Below are 13,016 nucleotides of genomic sequence, written 5' to 3'. Positions count from 1 at the left end.
TGCTGATTCAAAAAACTCTCCTTCGGAGAGCAAAGAGGTGGAATTCCGCCCGCTTTGAGCCTTTTACACTAAGACTATCCCAGTTGATATTGGGGAAGTTGAAATCCCCTACTATCAGTACCCAATTATTTTTACACCTCTCTGCGATTTGCCTACATATCTGCTCCTCTATCTCTCCCTGCCTGTTTGGAGGCCTGCAGTACAATCCCTGCAAAGTGATGGCCCTATTTGTTTTTGTCTTCTACCCATATGGCCTCATTTGAGTAACCTTCGAAGATATCATCCCTCCTTTCTGCAGTAATTGACTCCTTGACCAACAATGCAATGCCACCTCCTATTTTACACCCCCACCCCCACCCCCAGCCCACCCCGTTCCACCTGAAGATTCTATACCCTGGAATATTCAGCTGCCAGTCCTGCCCTTCCCTCAACCGTCTCTCCCTGATAGCAAAATATCATATTGCCATGTGTTAATCAACGTCCTCAATTGATTTGCCTTACTTTTAAGACTCCTTGCCTTAAAATAGAAGTAATCCAGCCTTGCATTATTCGTGTGTGCCTTAACAACTCAACATTTGCTCTGTCTTCCAGACTGACTTAGTTTCTCTTCTATATTTGGCTGTGAATGACCGCAAATTGTACCTCCACTCTATATCCCATCCCCCTGGTCCGCCACCTCCCTGCAAGGACTTTGGTCCCGTTCAGGTTCAGGTGGAAACCGTCCGACTTGTACAGGTCCCACTTTCGCCAGAAACAGACCCAGTGATGGATGATACTAAAGCCTTGCCTCCTCCACCATCTCCGAGGCCAAGCATTCATCTGCTACATCCTCCTATTCCTATACTGACTGGCACGTGGCACCGGGAGTAATCGTGCTTTTTAATCTGCGACCTAGCTCCCGAAATTTTTGTTGCAGGACCTCCTCTTTCTGTCTACTTTTGTCGTTGCTACCAATGTGTACCTCGGCCTCTGGCTGTTTACCCTTCCTCTTCAGAATATCCTACAGCCGCTTCGTACATCCTTGATCCCAGCACCAGGCAGGCAACATATCATCCTGTAGTCACGTTTGCAGCCACAGAAACGCCTATGTGCATTCCTGTCGATAGAATTCCCTATCAGTATAGCTCTCCCACTCGTTCTCCTCCTCTGAAGTGCAGCTGAGCGACCAGTGGTGCCACAGACCAGGCCCTTGCTGCAGTCCCCTGAGACGTTATCTCCCACAAAGCTAATCGAAGCAGAATATCTGTTCGAGAGGGAGATGGACACAGGGGACTCCTGCACTACCTACCTGGCTCTTCTACTATGCCTGGCCATCACACATTCCCTTTCAGCCTTGCACATTTTATCCAGACACCTCATGCTTCTTGACAGTGACAATCGACTGGGCGGCACAGTGGTGCAGTGGTTAGCACCGCAGCCTCACAGCTCCAGGGACCCGGGTTCGATTCCGGGTACTGTCTGTGTGGAGTTTGCAAGTTCTCCCTGTGTCTGTGTGGGTTTTCTCCGGGTGCTCCGGTTTCCTCCCACAAGCCAAAAGACTTGCAGGTTGACAGGTAAATTGGCCATTATAAATTGTCACCAGTATAGGTAGGTGGTCGGGAAATATAGGGACAAGTGGGGATGTTTGTTGGGAATGTAGGATTAGTCTAAATGGGTGGTTGATGTTCGGTGCAGACTCGGTGGGCCGAAGGGCCTGTTTCAGTGCTGTATCTCTAATCTAATCTAAGACTTCCTGAGAGGCCTGCCATTGCAAAAAGCATATCAGGATACATTCTTACGAGCATTTCCCTGTAAGCTGCCCCATCAGATTGCCGATCAGAGTCCTGTGTAACATACACATTTCTCACTCCCTGAGGTACATGCAGTGCAAGTGTTTGATCTGGTGTTTGGGAATGTCAGACCAAGTGACCATGTTTCATCATTACTGTTACACAGTTGTTCTCTCTCTGTGGCCTGGAGGTCCGGTGACTGGAAAGTCAGATGTTTTGGCCAACTTTGGAAAGTATAAAATCAGAAGGGACCGATTGGTTCGAGCGATTAGGGGTGAGATGGAAAGCAGGAGATCCATGGTCCCAACAACTGCAGCTTGTACATCATCCCAGGCAACAGGATGAGGGGTGGTGGGAGCTAAGGAGCATAAAACAGGAACATAGTATCATCCTGAATGCTCTCAGTGACTCTGGCCCATATTCGCTCAGTCACAGCCGGCCCCATAATGCGGAGAATCATCTCCTCCCTCAGGCTAAGTGAATGAAGGTATGTCTGGCCCCCGCCAGTTAACTGCTGCTCCCAGCGACGATGGGCCACCTTGTTCTGCAAAACACAGAGCAGGATACCAGTAAAATAAAAGCAAAATACTGCGGCTGCTGGAAATCTGAAACAAAAACAAGAAATGCTGGAATCACTCAGCAGGTCTGGCAGCATCTGTGGAATGAGAAGCAGATTTAACGTTTCGGGTCAGTGACCCGAAACGTTAACTCTGCTTCTCTTCCCACAGATGCTGACAGACCTGCTGAGTGATTCCAGCATTTCTTGTTTTTGTTGCAGGATACCAGTGATTGTGTTGCACTGTGTTTGCGTGCTGTGCCTGCTATAACTGAATAGCTGGCGGTATGTGGAGGCAGTGAGATGTCCGTGAGACGATGGCAACAGTGGAAGCTCTGTGATGGCAATGTGAAACATATGAATGTTAGAAGTGCGTCTTGAGTGTGAGGGACTGTTGATGGGTGGAGATACAATCACTGACATTGACCACCCGTGTGACCTCATTAATCTTCTGGCACTGCTGCCAGGTCCTCTGGACCAGACATCTTGCATTGAGGGCCTTCGCCACCTGTTCCCATTCCCTTTGGAGAGCGTTGCTTGAGGGCCTCTGCCCCTGCCCAGAAACATTGCCTCTCTCCTTCTGTCAACGTCCATGACAAAGGCCTCCAGTGCCTCATCCATAAACCGAAGAGCCCTGTATTTGCACAGGTATTCATTGAACCTTTTCTACATTTGCATCATTCACAGTCAGCAGCAGCAGCCTCCTGTGTTTCAGTGCAGCTTCCCGACAAGAGGGACTGACTACCTTTAAGAGCTTGATCCTGGCTGAAACACGAGCCAACCGCACACACAGTTAAGCCACTGGTAAGCGTGCAGACAGACAGAAGCACGGGTCACGCTGGGCGGCACGTAGAATTCATGGAAATGAGGAGGCAGCATGAAGTTTGTGTGTCACCTGCCTCAACAGGAACGGGCACAGGCAGATCAGAAATTGCCAACCCGACGTTCAAAAAGCAGCACAAATCTCTCTCTCTCTCCATGCTCTCTCTCGCTTATAGAATCAGAGAATGATTTGGTCTTTGGTGTAAATGCTGTATCGTCAGAGTTGGAAGCTCGCTGAATCGTGGGCCAGCCTTGCAGTTCGGCCCTGCTAAGAGTGCAGGCAGAAATGAGGAAGCAGCACGAGTTTGTATGCTGCTTGCCTCAACAGTATAGGCGCAGACAGATCACGTATCAAAATCCCTGTGCCTGAAAATTGCTGCAAACTTCTGTTACTCTCTGTCTCTATTTTCCTCCCTCTCTTTCACCTCTGTCTCTCTCTCTCTCTCTCTTGTTCATAGAATCAGAGATGGATGCATCACAGAAGGAGACTATTTGGCCTACTGTGTCATAGAGACATAGAGTGTCAGTGCTGTCTCTTTGAAAGAGCTATCTAATTAGTTTCAATCCCCTCCTGTTTTCCTAGACGCCTACATTTTTTTTCTTTTCATATATTTATTACAATCACTTTTGAAAGGTATTATTGAATCTGCTTCCACCCTTTTTCCAGGCAATGAATTGCAGGTCCCAACATCTCACTGTATAAGAAATTTCTCCTCACTCCCCCTTTGGTTCTTTGCCAAATACCGTCAATCTGTGTCTTCTCAAAGTGGAACTTTCTGGCACTGCGTGCAGTTTTGCTTTAATTACCTCATCAAAACCCTTCACGATTTTGACCTTCTATATTAAATCTCCCCCTAACATGCACCGCTCGAAAGAGAAAAATCTCAGCTTTTCCAATCTCTCCACGTAACTGAAGCCCTGGATCGTGTGCTGTTTGACCCTGAGATGAGCTTCCGACCACATATACACACCTTCACTAAAATGGCTTATTCCACCTCTGTAACATCACTCCACTCTGCCCATATCTCAGCTCCTCCGCTGAAATCCCTCATTCATGCATGTGTTACCTCTGGACTTGACCATTCAATGCCCTCCTGCGCATCTCCCACATTCTACTATCAGTAAACATCAGTTCATCAAAAAACTCTGCTTCTGACGTCTTAACCAACTCACAGCTGCTCCCCTTCACCTATCTGTCCTGTGCTCACTCACCTACAATGACTAGTCATTAACAAATGCCTTGATTTTAAAATGTCTTTCTTTTTTTCAAATTCCTCTATGGTATCAGCACTCCCTGGGCTGGCTTTTTTGGACACTCCTGAGTCAATATCTGAGGCGGGGGCCTGTAGAATTGCGACAGTTGGCGGGTGCAAACGGCTCGTCACCATCTCGTTGACTTCCTTCCTCCCCAGAATCCATTTGAAGCCTTTAAGTGGCATATTAAGATCAGCTTAAGGGCTCCTTACCGCCGCCGCTGGGATCTCACCAGTGGCCATCGCTGCCAGTGACAATGCTGCTACTGTTGAGCCGCTGGCCCTGTGCTGGGCCGGTGGCTCTTCGAGGCAGGCCCTCATTTTTAAAGAGACAGGGAGTCTGGCTCGGGACATCTATACAAAGAAAACGCAGGATCACTCGGCATTGGGGGCGGGGAGGGTTTGGCATGAAAAGCCTGAGGTGGTGTTCATCTTGGCGCTGTGAGCCCCGCCTCTTACAGAGCTCCAGCTCCTTAACTCTGTAATCACCCCCGGCCCACAACCCCGCAAGCTCATCCAATACTGTCCTCTTGTGCTACTCCGATTTTATAATCTTCACCATTGGTGGCGGTACCTGCAGTTGCCTGGCCCATAAGCTCTGTGATACCCTCTCCACAACTCTGTACCACGCTGTCTGCCTTTGAAAACACTGCTTAAAACTTAGCCCCTTCACCCATCTTACCTACAATATTCTTATGTGAGTCAATCTCTTATTTTCGCATGCAATGCACCTTGGTAGGCTGCAATACATTAAAGGCGCTGTGGAAATATTATTGTTTCTGGGAATGCTATTTCAGAGAGCCAGTACGGGCACGATGGACCGAATTACATCCTTCTGCGAGATAAGATTTCTGTGATTCTGCCCATTCCACAACCCCTGTCCATGCCCTGTTGAATTATGTAACGATCTTCACTGCACTTACACCCTTCATGACTTCTGCACATTTTGAAATGTTTTGCCTGAATCCCGAAGTCTATGTGTTTAATGTATGTCAGAAACAGCAGTGGTCCTGGTGCTGAACCATGCAGATCAGTACTGTATACTTCTCACCAGTTCAGAAAACGGCCATTCACCACAATGTTGATAAAATACCTCATAATTTGTGTTGATGTCCACATCAGTAAATCGTGGGGAGCTGATATATTATAAAGCTATTAGTCATGAAATAGTTACTCTTGTTTTATTAGCTGCTCAATCCACCGCTCTTTCCAGCTGAAATCCCTGTTTTCTGATTATATTTCGAAATCCAACCATGAATATTTAATTTAAAACCTGTGTGGAATTTACTGGGCCCACAGGAGATGGGATAGAAGGTGGAGGGGCCCATAAAATGGCGAATATGACGACCTTGCTGTCAAGAAGCCAATTAAAGCCAATTAAACCGCACGAGCGGTTGGTGGGAGCCCCGCTACTTGTTCAGGCCGCCCAGTAAAGCAATACAGCCTCTGGATAGGATCTGGGGAGGCTTCCTCCGTGGGTAATCTGTGACCCATGGGTGGACACACGGCAGCAAAGACCGCTTCTATGCTAAACACTCCCTCACTCAACAATCACTCTGACCTACCTTCCAGGGGTTACTGGACTTGAACCGGCGACTCTACCACAGTTACCTGGGCACTGGAACTCCAAGACTGCTCCTGGTCCCAGGGCTGGTATCGTACCAACAATGGCCTCCGGTTCATGACTGACCGAAGCTACCCCATATCACTTACTTGGGGACCTGGTTTCCAGCGATGGGCAGTGACCCACGTTTCCTTACGGGCCCAGGTGACCCTGCCACACTTATGTGAACTATGGGTCACCAGCTGTGACCCTTCGTCCCCGACTGATCACGGCTACCCCACCAGACATACCTGAAGCCCGAACCCTAGTGAAGTCCTGTTCCCAGAACTGGTGTAGTCCTGGAAGTTCCATTGTTCCCGAAGGAATTGCAGATACTATTGAGCTGCTGGCCCTATGATTGCTGTTACAAGGGTTTTATTCTTGTACTAAAATCTTAGATAATAAAAACAAGAAATGCTGGGAATACTCAGCAGGTCTGGCAGCATCTGTGGAGAGACAAGCAGAGTTAAAGTTTCACATCAGTAACCCTTCTTCGGAACTGGCAAATATTAAACATTTGAAAGGTTTTAATCAAGTAACGCGGAGGTGGAGCAAGAGATAAGAAAGGAGAAGGTGTAGATAGGGCAAGGTCACAGAGAATAACCAACCTGAAGGTCATGGAGCAAAGGCAAACAATATGTTAATGGTGTGTTGAAATATACAGCATTAGCACAGATAGGGTGTTAACGGATTGAAAACTGAACAGCCACAAGTCGGAAGATGAAAAAAACGAGGAAGCAAACTGAACAAACTAAGATGAAATATGATTAAGTAAACACAACAAATATAAAAGAGAAAATAATTAATAACTAATAAGAAAAGTAAATAGCGGAACCCGTCATGCTCTGAAATTATTGAACTCAATGTTCAGTCCGTTAGGATGTAGTGTGCCCAATCGGTAAATGAGATGCTGTTTCTCGAGCTTGCATTAATCTTCACTGAAACACTGCTGCAATCCCCGGACAGAAATGTGAGCATAAGAGCAGCGGAGAGTGTTGAAATGGCAAGGAGTTCGGGGTCATGCTTTCGAACTGAGCAGAGGTGTTCTGCAAAGCGATTAACCAGTCTGCGTTTGGTCTCTACAATGTCGAGGAAACCACGTTGTGAGCAGCGAATAAGGTATGGAAGTACAAGCAAATCGCTGCTTCACCTGAAAGGAGTGTTTGGCACCTGGGATAGTGAGGAGAGAGGAGGTAAATGGGCAGGTATTACAGCTCATGCGATTGCAGGGAAAGGTGCCCTGGGGAGGTGGTGGGGATAATGGAAGAGTGGACCAGGATGTCGCGGAGGGAATGATCCCTTTGGAATGCTGACAGCGGAAGGGAGTGGAAGCTACATTTGGTAGTGGCATCACGCTGGAGGTGGCGGAATTGCTGGAGAATGATCCTTTGGATATGGAGGCTGGTGGGTGGAAAGTGAGGACAAGGGGAACGCTATCGCAGTTCAGGGAAGGAGGGTAACGGGTGAGGGTAGAGGTGCGGGAAATGGGCCGAACACGGTTGAGGGCCCTGTCAACCACAGTGGGGGTGTTGGGGGATTCCTCGGTTGACGAAAAAGTAAGACATATCAGAAGTGCTATCATGGCAGGTAGCCTCATCAGAGCAGATGCGTGGGAGAAGGAGAATCTGGGAGACTGGATTAGAGTCCTTACAGGAGGCAATGTTTGAAGAAATGTCGTCGAGGTAGCTGTGGGAGTCGGTGGGCTTATCATGGATATTGGTAGACAGCCTATCCCCAGAGATGCAGATAGAGAAGTCGAGGAAGGGAAGTGGAGTGTCGGAGATGGACCATGTAAAGGTGAGAGAAGGGTGGATTTTTGAAGCAAAGTTGACAAAGTTTTCCAGTTCGGGGCGGGAGCAGGAAACGCCATCGATACAGTCATCAATGTATCGGAAAAAAGTTGGGGAGGGGGCCTGAGTAGGAGTGGAACAAGGAATGTTTGACATTTCCCACAAAAGGACAGGCATAACTCGGACCCATGCGGGTACCCATAGCAACACCTTTTACTTGAAGGAAGGGAGTGGAGTTGAAGAAGAAGTTGTTCAATGTGAGAACAAGTTCAGCCAGGCGGAGGAGGGTGGTGGTGATGGGGACTGGTTGGGCCTCTGTTCAAGGAAGAAGCGGAGAACCTTCAAACCATCCACCTACTTCTATGACTCTTCTGTCGCCCTAGTCATTTTGACAATTTCCAGTTTCCTGGCCCCAACTCTTCACTATGGATGTCCAATCGATCTGCACCTCCATTCCCACCAGGAGGGCTCATTATTGGTTAAGATTTAGGATTTATTTAAATAAATAGTTACTTTTTTAGTTGATTAAACAAACCTGGCTGGTGTGCTTTACTCTGGGGGACAAAGAGAGGAGAAACTTGGCTGTTGTTCTGTGGTTGGCAAGATTTATTGATATGCTGTGACCGCTGGAGAAGTGGGAATGAAGTTACAGTCCACTCCTCCTGCCAAGGTCCTAACAAGGTTCAGCAACTTTGGCAGGTGGAATACCCATCCATAAAATGCCTGGGATCAGAGCGCCAGGTAGTTTATTGCCCGAGCACCACTGAATTGCGCTGGGTGGGGGCTCCGAATTTTGATTGGTTTCCCTAACTTTTCAGCCCACCGTCAGGAATTCCGCTGGCTCCATTAAATTCAGCTCCCTGTCTCCAGCAGAAATCCCTGTCACTGGTACAACAACTAGATCCATTATAAATGCATGAACAATTGTTCAAATGTCACTCTAAACTCCTTCAATCTGTTGTTTTTATTTGCAAACTGATGTATAAATGCCTTAGTAATTTCCAATGGTGATGTTAACATAGTGGCGATTGGGATTATTTGTTTCATTGATTTCTCAGTGGACTCATTCCCCATTATTGCTTTGAAATAATAGAATTCAGTGCAGCCTCTCACAGGTGAGGGAATCACTCAGTCGTCCAACATTTAACTTTCTATACAAGAGGAAAGTGGTGCAGATGCGATACATATGACATAAAACAGGAAATGCAGGAAATATTCAACAGGTCTGGCAGCATCTGTGGACAGAGAAACGGAGTTAATGTTTCAGGTCGGTGACACTTCATCAGAACCGGGAGAGATTAGAGATGGAACAGTTTATAAACTGGGCAAAATAAGGGGAGGGGGGGATTATGGTCAACGTTGATTTTAACAATTTCAGTATCATCCTTTTGTCATTTAATCTCTCCTGTTTATTACTGTATCGCAGACCTTCCCATTTGTTCTTTCAGGTCCAATCATTTCAGTACATCACTGGATACAGGAACACATTTATAATTCTCAATAATTCCTCAATCAAACTGGTAACTTTTCTCCCAGCCTGATGTATAATTTCCCTTCCTCACAGTTAACCTGCTGACGATTCGGATCCTGTCCCGGGGAAAGTGTGGTCTCTCCAAATGTGTCACTCGTTACCTGGTGGCCATGGCAGCGGCGGATCTACTGGTCATTATCCTCGACCTGATATTGAGGCACATTCCCATTGTTTATCAGAAACATTTTCAATTCCTGGAATCAATTCCCTTGTGTAACATCCACGCCATCCTGCTTTACGCAGCCACAGACTGTTCTGTCTGGTTCACCATCACTTTCACCTTTGATCAATTTGTGGCCATTTGTTACCAGAAGCTGAAAAGAAAATATTGCAGCGAAAAAACAGCGGCTGTAGTTCTGGGAACAGCGACTGTGTTGAGCCGATTAAATAACATCATCTGGTATTTTATGTTAACAGGTCGGTATTGGCTGAAAAACGTCCCCGGGTTTTGTGATGTATCAGCAGGTGTGCTGCTCTCTCCGTTCTGGGCAACAATCGAGTTCCTCCATTATATTGTAACCCCATGTGTCCCATTTGTGCTGATGCTATTGCTCAATGCCCTCACTGTCCGATACATTTTAGTGAGCAGCAGTGCGCGCAGAAGACTCCGGGCTCACAGCAGTGGGGAGAGTCGCAGAGACCCAGAGATGGAGAGCCGAAGGAAATCCATTATTTTACTGTTAGTTATCTCGGGGAATTTCATCCTGTTATGGGCAGTGTTAATCATGTATGCAATATGGAGGCGGATGTGGAATTTTGGGTATGGGCCTGGGTTTTGGTCTGTTTATCTACCTGATTATCTGGTAGAAGTGGGCTTCATGCTGTAGCTTCTGAGTTGCTGCACAAACACAGCGATTTATGCTGTGACCCAGACACAGTTCAGAGAGCAGTTGAAGAATGCGATGAAATATCCCTTTACTGCAATTGTTAAATGTATTCGATGTGGTGAGCAACTGAATCACTGACTATTTCCAGCAGCCGGGGACAGAGCCTGCCACACTGCTGACAAATCAGGTGCGGGGCCTGTCGCTATAGTGATAGAGCAGGGTGGGTCTTTTCGCTGTGTTGACAGAGTGATGACAGGCCTGTCGCTGATGTGACTAAGCATGGGCGGAGCCCATCCCCGCAGTGACTGATGTTGGGGTGGGGGAGGGCCTGTCGCTATGTTGTCAGAACGGGGACAGAACCTGCAGCTGTGGTGATAGAGGAGGGCGGGTCAGTTCACCGTGGTGACAGACTGGAGGCTGGGTCTGTTCCCATTCGCTGATGTTAGAAGGCCTAGAGTTTAGGTCCGGACAAGAGATGCAGGGGGTATGTGGCATCACTGATTCTGGGGACTTCAGGGGAGGCTGAGATGGATCATCAACTCGGCTCTTCTGGCTGAAGATTGTTGCAAATGCTTCAGCCTTATCCTTCGCAAGGATGTGATGAACTCCCCCATCATTGAGATTGGGGATATTTGTGGAGACACCTCCTCCAGTTGGTTGTTTAATTGTCCATCACCATTCACGGCTGGATGTGGCAGGACTGCAGAGCTTAGGTCTGATCCGTTGATTATGGGATCGCTTTGCTCGGTTTGTCGCATGCTGCTTAGGCAGTTTGGCACGCAAGTAGTCCTCTGTTGTAGCTTCACCAGGTTGCCACGTCATTTTGAGTTATGCCTGGTGCTACTCCTGGCATGCCCTCCTGCACTCTTCATTGAACCATGGTTGGTCTCCTGGTTTGATGTTAATGATAGAGTGGGGGACATGTCGGACCTTGAGGTAACAGATTGTGGTTGAATTCAATTCTGCTGCGGCTGATGGCCCACAGACACTCATGAAGTCCATGTTAATTGATGATCTGTGTCAGCTTGGACTAAAAAATCGCTTATGGTCAGAAAACAGCGAGTCATAGGAAATCGTAGGTTTTCAGACTGAGGGCAATAGATAGTGGTGTTCCCGAAGGGTCAGTGCTGGGAACACTGCTTTTATATGCCAACTGAAACAAAACATAAGTAGACAAACAGAATAGGCAGACCAGTGACGGTTTCAATTTAAATCAGAGAACTGTGAGGTGATGCACTTTGGCAGAAGCCAGAGAAGAGGCAATATAGACATAACAACAGAACATAGAACAGTACAGCAAAGTACAGGCCCTTCGGCCCACGATGTTGTGCCGAACCTTTAACCTACTCTAAGATCCAACTACCTACATACCCTTCATTCTACTATCATCCATGTAACTATCCAAGAGTCGCTTAAATGTCCCTAGTGTATCTGCTTCTACTACCACCGCTGGCATTGCATTCCACGCACCCACCACTCTCTGTGTAAAGAACCTACCTCTGACATCTGCCCAAAACCTTCCTCCAATCACGTTAAAATTATGCCCCCTGGTGATAGCCCTTTCCGCCCTGGGAAAAAGTCTCTGGCTATCCACTCTATCTATGCCTCTCATCATCTTGTACACCTCTATCAAGTCACCTCTCATCCTTCTTCGCTCCAATGAGAAAAGCCCTAGCTCCCTCAACCTTTCTTCTTAAGACATGCCCTCCAGTCCAGGCAGCATCCTGGTAAATCTCCTCTGCACCCTCTCTAAAGCTTCCACATCCTTCCTATAATGAGGCGACCAGAACTGAACACAATATTCCAAGTGTTGTCTAACCAGGGCTATATTGAGCTGCAGTATAACCACGTGGCTCTTAAACTCAATCCCCCTGTTAATGAAAGCCAACACACCATACGCCTTCTTAGCAACCCTATCAGCTTGGGTGGCAACTTTGAAGGATCTATGGACGTGGACCCCAAGATCCCTCTGTTCCTCCACACTGCCAATAATCCTGTCTTTAAGCCTGTATTCTGCATTCAAATTCGACCTTCAAAAATGAATCACTTCACACTTTTCCAGGTTAAACCCCATCTGCCACTTCTCAGCCCAGTTCTGAATCCTGTCAATGTCCCGTTGCAGCCTACAACAGCCCTCCACACCATCCACAACCCCAGCAAACTGTGTGTCGTCGGCAAACTTACTAACCCAGCCTTCTACTTCCTCATCCAAGTCATTTATAAAAATCACAGAGAGCAGAGGTCCCAGATCAGGTCCTTGTGGAAAACCACTGGTCCCCGAGCTCCATGCTGAATACTTTCCATCGACTACCACCCTCTGAATTCTATGGGCCAGCCAATTCTGTATCCAGACAGCCACATTTCCCTGTATCGCATGCCTCCTTATTTCTGAATGAGCCTAACATGGGGAACTTCATCATACGCCTTGCTAAAAATCCATATACACCACATCCACTGCTCTTCCTTCATCAATGTGTTTTGTCACATCCTCGAAGAATTCAATAAGGCTTGTGAGGCATGTCCTGCCCCTGACAAAGCCATGCTGACTATCTCTAATAAAACCATGCTTTTCCGAATAATCATAAATCCTGTCTCTCAGAATCCTCTCCTATAATTTGCCACCACCGAAGTAAGACTAACTGGTCAGTAATTCCCAGGGTTATCTCTATTCCCTTTCTTGAACAAGGGAATAACATTTGCCACCCTCCCATCATCTGGTACTTCTCCAGTGGACAGTGAGGACGCAAAGATCATCGCCAAAGGCGCGGCAAACTCTTCCCTCGCTTCCCGCAATAACCTTGGGTATATCCCGTCAGGCCCCGGGGACTTATCTACCCTCATGTCTTTCAAAATTTCCAGCACATC

At 47.4% G+C, this 13,016-nt stretch overlaps 1 protein-coding gene across 1 annotated transcript in view; it reads left to right on the top strand.

The window, feature by feature from the left end:
- LOC137362672 (probable G-protein coupled receptor 139) overlaps positions 1-10,151 on the top strand; it is a 37,062-nt gene extending 26,911 nt beyond the window's left edge. The window contains exon 2 of the mRNA XM_068026992.1: positions 9,358-10,151. Within this exon, the coding sequence (XP_067883093.1) occupies positions 9,358-10,151 (794 nt within the window). The remainder of the gene's footprint in view (positions 1-9,357) is intronic.
- The last annotated feature ends 2,865 nt before the right edge of the window (positions 10,152-13,016 follow it).

This window comes from Heterodontus francisci, unplaced genomic scaffold, assembly GCF_036365525.1.
Source record: "Heterodontus francisci isolate sHetFra1 unplaced genomic scaffold, sHetFra1.hap1 HAP1_SCAFFOLD_740, whole genome shotgun sequence".
NCBI lineage: Eukaryota > Metazoa > Chordata > Chondrichthyes > Heterodontiformes > Heterodontidae > Heterodontus > Heterodontus francisci.
This window is presented reverse-complemented; position numbering and strand designations above follow the sequence as displayed.